General features: G+C 50.2%; 1 protein-coding gene across 1 annotated transcript; it reads left to right on the forward strand.

Annotated features, from left to right (window-relative positions):
* Window positions 1-1694, forward strand: BBBOND_0000910 (hypothetical protein, conserved; the record flags this gene model as incomplete). Its single annotated transcript, XM_012914936.1, has 1 exon — window positions 1-1694. A coding segment is annotated over one exon (1694 nt), but the record flags the coding sequence as incomplete, so codon positions are not given.
* Between the last annotated feature and the right edge of the window lie 1929 nt (window positions 1695-3623).

A 3623-nucleotide genomic window follows, 5' to 3' on the forward strand; every position in this document is an offset into this window, starting at 1 on the left:
CGTGCAGCGTGTACGACATGCTCTGCTGGCTGACTGGCCTCACTTACAGATCGTACTACCAAGACTTGTTACTTAACAGCTTTAGTGATTTGCTCGACAAGCCGGAAAAATCGGACGACGCTTTTGCGGTAGACGGTATCGGTCTCGAAATCCAAACTGCCAAATCCTTACTGGCGTATCCCCAAACCATCACCGCCGCGAATTTAACAGACGCCATCACAGAAGTATGCTACTACGCGGAAGATGTATTGATCACCGTACTCGGCCACGGAGATGCTGACTGCACGTACGCCGTTGAGCATTCCAACAACTCACTCAACTTGTATTATCCGCCTCGCAGTGAGGACTGCCTTCAGATGATCATCGATGTGCTTCGAAGTATGCTGCAGCCGCTCACATTTTTGAAAAAGCAATGCGCGCTGGAAACAAAATATTACGGTTGGCAGCAGTGTACGTATGGCAGCGGGGTTCAGCCTTCCTGTTGGCAGTGCGGTGAGCACTCTTCCATCTATCCGTCGTCCAGTCACGATTGTTCAGGCACGTCGCCCCTGCAGCTGTACCTGACTGACAGTCTAGGAGGCATGTTGCCTCACAGTCTGAGTTCCATCGGTTGCAAGTCGTCATGTTCCACCTGCACCAAATCGTCACCTGGGATGCCATGTTTGACTCCCCTCGGATTCAGCCGTTTCTCGAGAGGTACGCGCACAGGTAAAGACCTAAGCAACGTGCTGACCAAATTCCTAAGTAACGACCATGTTGCGTGGCTGCTCACGCTGGTCCCCAAACCGCCATCCACATTGCCCGAACACTACGGTTTTGTCACGTCGCTTGTACTTAGCAGTGTTGTACCATTGACTCAACGGCAAGCTACACATAAATCTGTTGCTGATGCGTTTAAAAAGTGTATCTCCGAACAGACTATCGATCTCTATAATAATCCTACTGATTTGACAAACGCGCTCGGTAACGCATATGGCTGCAGCCAGACCGGTCATGAAGCAAAGAGCCATCTCCCTCCATATGCTGACTTGTCCAGCATTTCGATGACTAACACGTGCCCCGATCAAGATGTTCACTGCGCTCCATACATCGACTGCTTATCTGCCAACTGCTATAAATACATGGCCAAGCAACACGCTAACCTGTATTTTTCGTGGTCTATATATTTGCCATGGAATCTATGGAAATGTCTCTGTTCTCTACTTGACGCATTTGGAAGCATCAACTGCAAAAGTTTCGGGTGCCCCGGATGTTCATGTACACCATCATCTCACGGCGCCAAACACAACTGCAGTTGCAGAGCTCTTGTATGTTGCCGTGCTGTGCTGCCAACGTTCTACAGATACGGGTTCACATTTAAGGACCCTAAAATGTTGCTGGATGGTAAGAACAGAAAGCGTTGCAGTCATTTCTACACTCAACTGGAGAGTGTAGTCAAATCGACGTATTTCACCAAACTATTCGATCAGTGCGATATGATCTTGTGGAGAATCCGTGAACCATTCTCCTACCTTGTCTTGGCCCTCTGGCTCCTCTCTTTGTTGTACCTCCTCCACATCATGGTCATCCGCCTAGACCTCCTCCACATCAAATCGCATCTACATAGTCCCTCATCACATCGCATTGCCGCTCAATCATTGTTGGCTGCTGCACGTGTTGGCAAACTGGGCAGGGTGTTTTATCTGCAACCGTAATCGTACTCACGTGTTTACTATCTGCACTCACCTAGCATATCACCTACTCACCTAACTTATAAATTGTGCTTTAATCTGTTGCATCACTCACTCATCGTTGTATGCGATTGTGTAATAGTTAACTAAAGTGTTGACCAAGATGCTGCCCAACGTGCTGACCAAAGTGGTGACCAACGTGATGACCAATGTGCTGACCAAAGTGGTGACCAATGTGCTGACCAAAGTGGTGACCAACGTGTTGACCAATGTGGTGACCAATGTGCTGACCAAGGTGCTGACCAATGTGCTTACCAAAGTGCTGACCAAAGTGCTGACCAATGCCATGACCAACGTGGTGACCAATGTGGTGACCAATGTGCTGCCCAAAGTGCTGACCAAGGTGGTGACCAATGCCATGACCAACGTGCTGACCAACGTGGTGACCAACGTGGTGACCAAGTTGATAATTACGGCAGCGATGACATGGTTACGGCAGCGATGACATGGTCACGGCAGCGATGACATGGTTACGGCAGCGATGACAGTTGATGGTCACGGCAGCGATGTCTTGGTCACGGCAGCGATGACATGGTGACGGCAGCGATGACATGGTTACGGCAGCGATGACATGGTTACGGCAGCGATGACCTGGTGACGGCAGCGATGACATGGACACGGCAGCGGTGACAGGGACACAGCATCGATGACATGGACACGGCAGCGATGACATGGTCACGGCACCGATGACATGGTCACTGCAGCGATGACATGGACACGGCAGCGATGACAGTTGATGGTCACGGCAGCGATGACAGTTGATGGTCACGGCAGCGATGACAGTGGTGAACTAAGTAGTGATTATTACCCACTCTACATCGCTCCTTTGTCCACTCCACATCGCCCCTTATCCACTCTACATCGCTCCTCTATCCACTCTACATCGCCCCTTATCCACTCCACATCGCCCCTTTATCCACTCTACATCGCTCCCTAACCCACTCGACATCGCCCCTTTATCCACTCTACATCGCCCCTTAACCCACTCTACATCGCCTCTTAACCCACTCCACATCGCTCCCTAACCCACTTTACATCGCCCCTTAACCCACTCTACATCGCCCCTTAACCCACCCTTCATCGCTCCCTAACCCACTCTACATCGCCCCTTTATCCACTCTATATCGCTCCTTAACCCACTCCACATCGCTCCCTAACTTACTCTATATCGCTCCTTAACCCACTCCACATCGCCCCTTTATCCACTCTACATCGCTCCTTATCCACTCTACATCGCTCCTTATCCACCCTACATCGCCCCTTAACCCACTCTACATCGCCCCTTTACCCACTCTACATCGCCCCTTTATCCACTCTACATCGCTCCCTAACCCACTCTACATCGCCCCTTTACCCACTCTACATCGCTCCCTAACCCACTCTACATCGCCTCTTAGTCCACTCTACATCGCTCCTTTATCCACTCTACATCGCCCCTTTATCCACTCCACATCGCTCCCTAATCCACTCTACATCGCTCCTTTACCCACTCTACATCGCTCCCTAACCCACTCTACATCGCTCTTTTATCCACTCTACATCGCCCCTTAAACCACTCCACATCGCTCCCTAACCCACTCTACATCCCTTTAATTACCTCGCCATAATACCGCTGTGACCTCTTTAGACCACAATAATAACTTGTGCCTTGTCACCCTTCCCTTCCCCTCTTCCACCTCTTGCCACTGCCCTGACCATGTGCCGCCTAGTGAGCTTGACAAGAAATTTGACAAAATTTAAAACCTTAAAAATACCTCAAATAACAACCCTACTATCATCCTTACTAACCTCTGCACTGGCCTCGAAACCTTCCTCGGCTTCAACAAAGACTCCAAAGGCTACGACGGCACTGGGATTGTGTACTCTGACCTTGACAGGCTGTGTGACGGGGTG

Source organism: Babesia bigemina, scaffold Bbigscaff_57321, assembly GCF_000981445.1.
Source record: "Babesia bigemina genome assembly Bbig001, scaffold Bbigscaff_57321".
Lineage (NCBI taxonomy): Eukaryota > Apicomplexa > Aconoidasida > Piroplasmida > Babesiidae > Babesia > Babesia bigemina.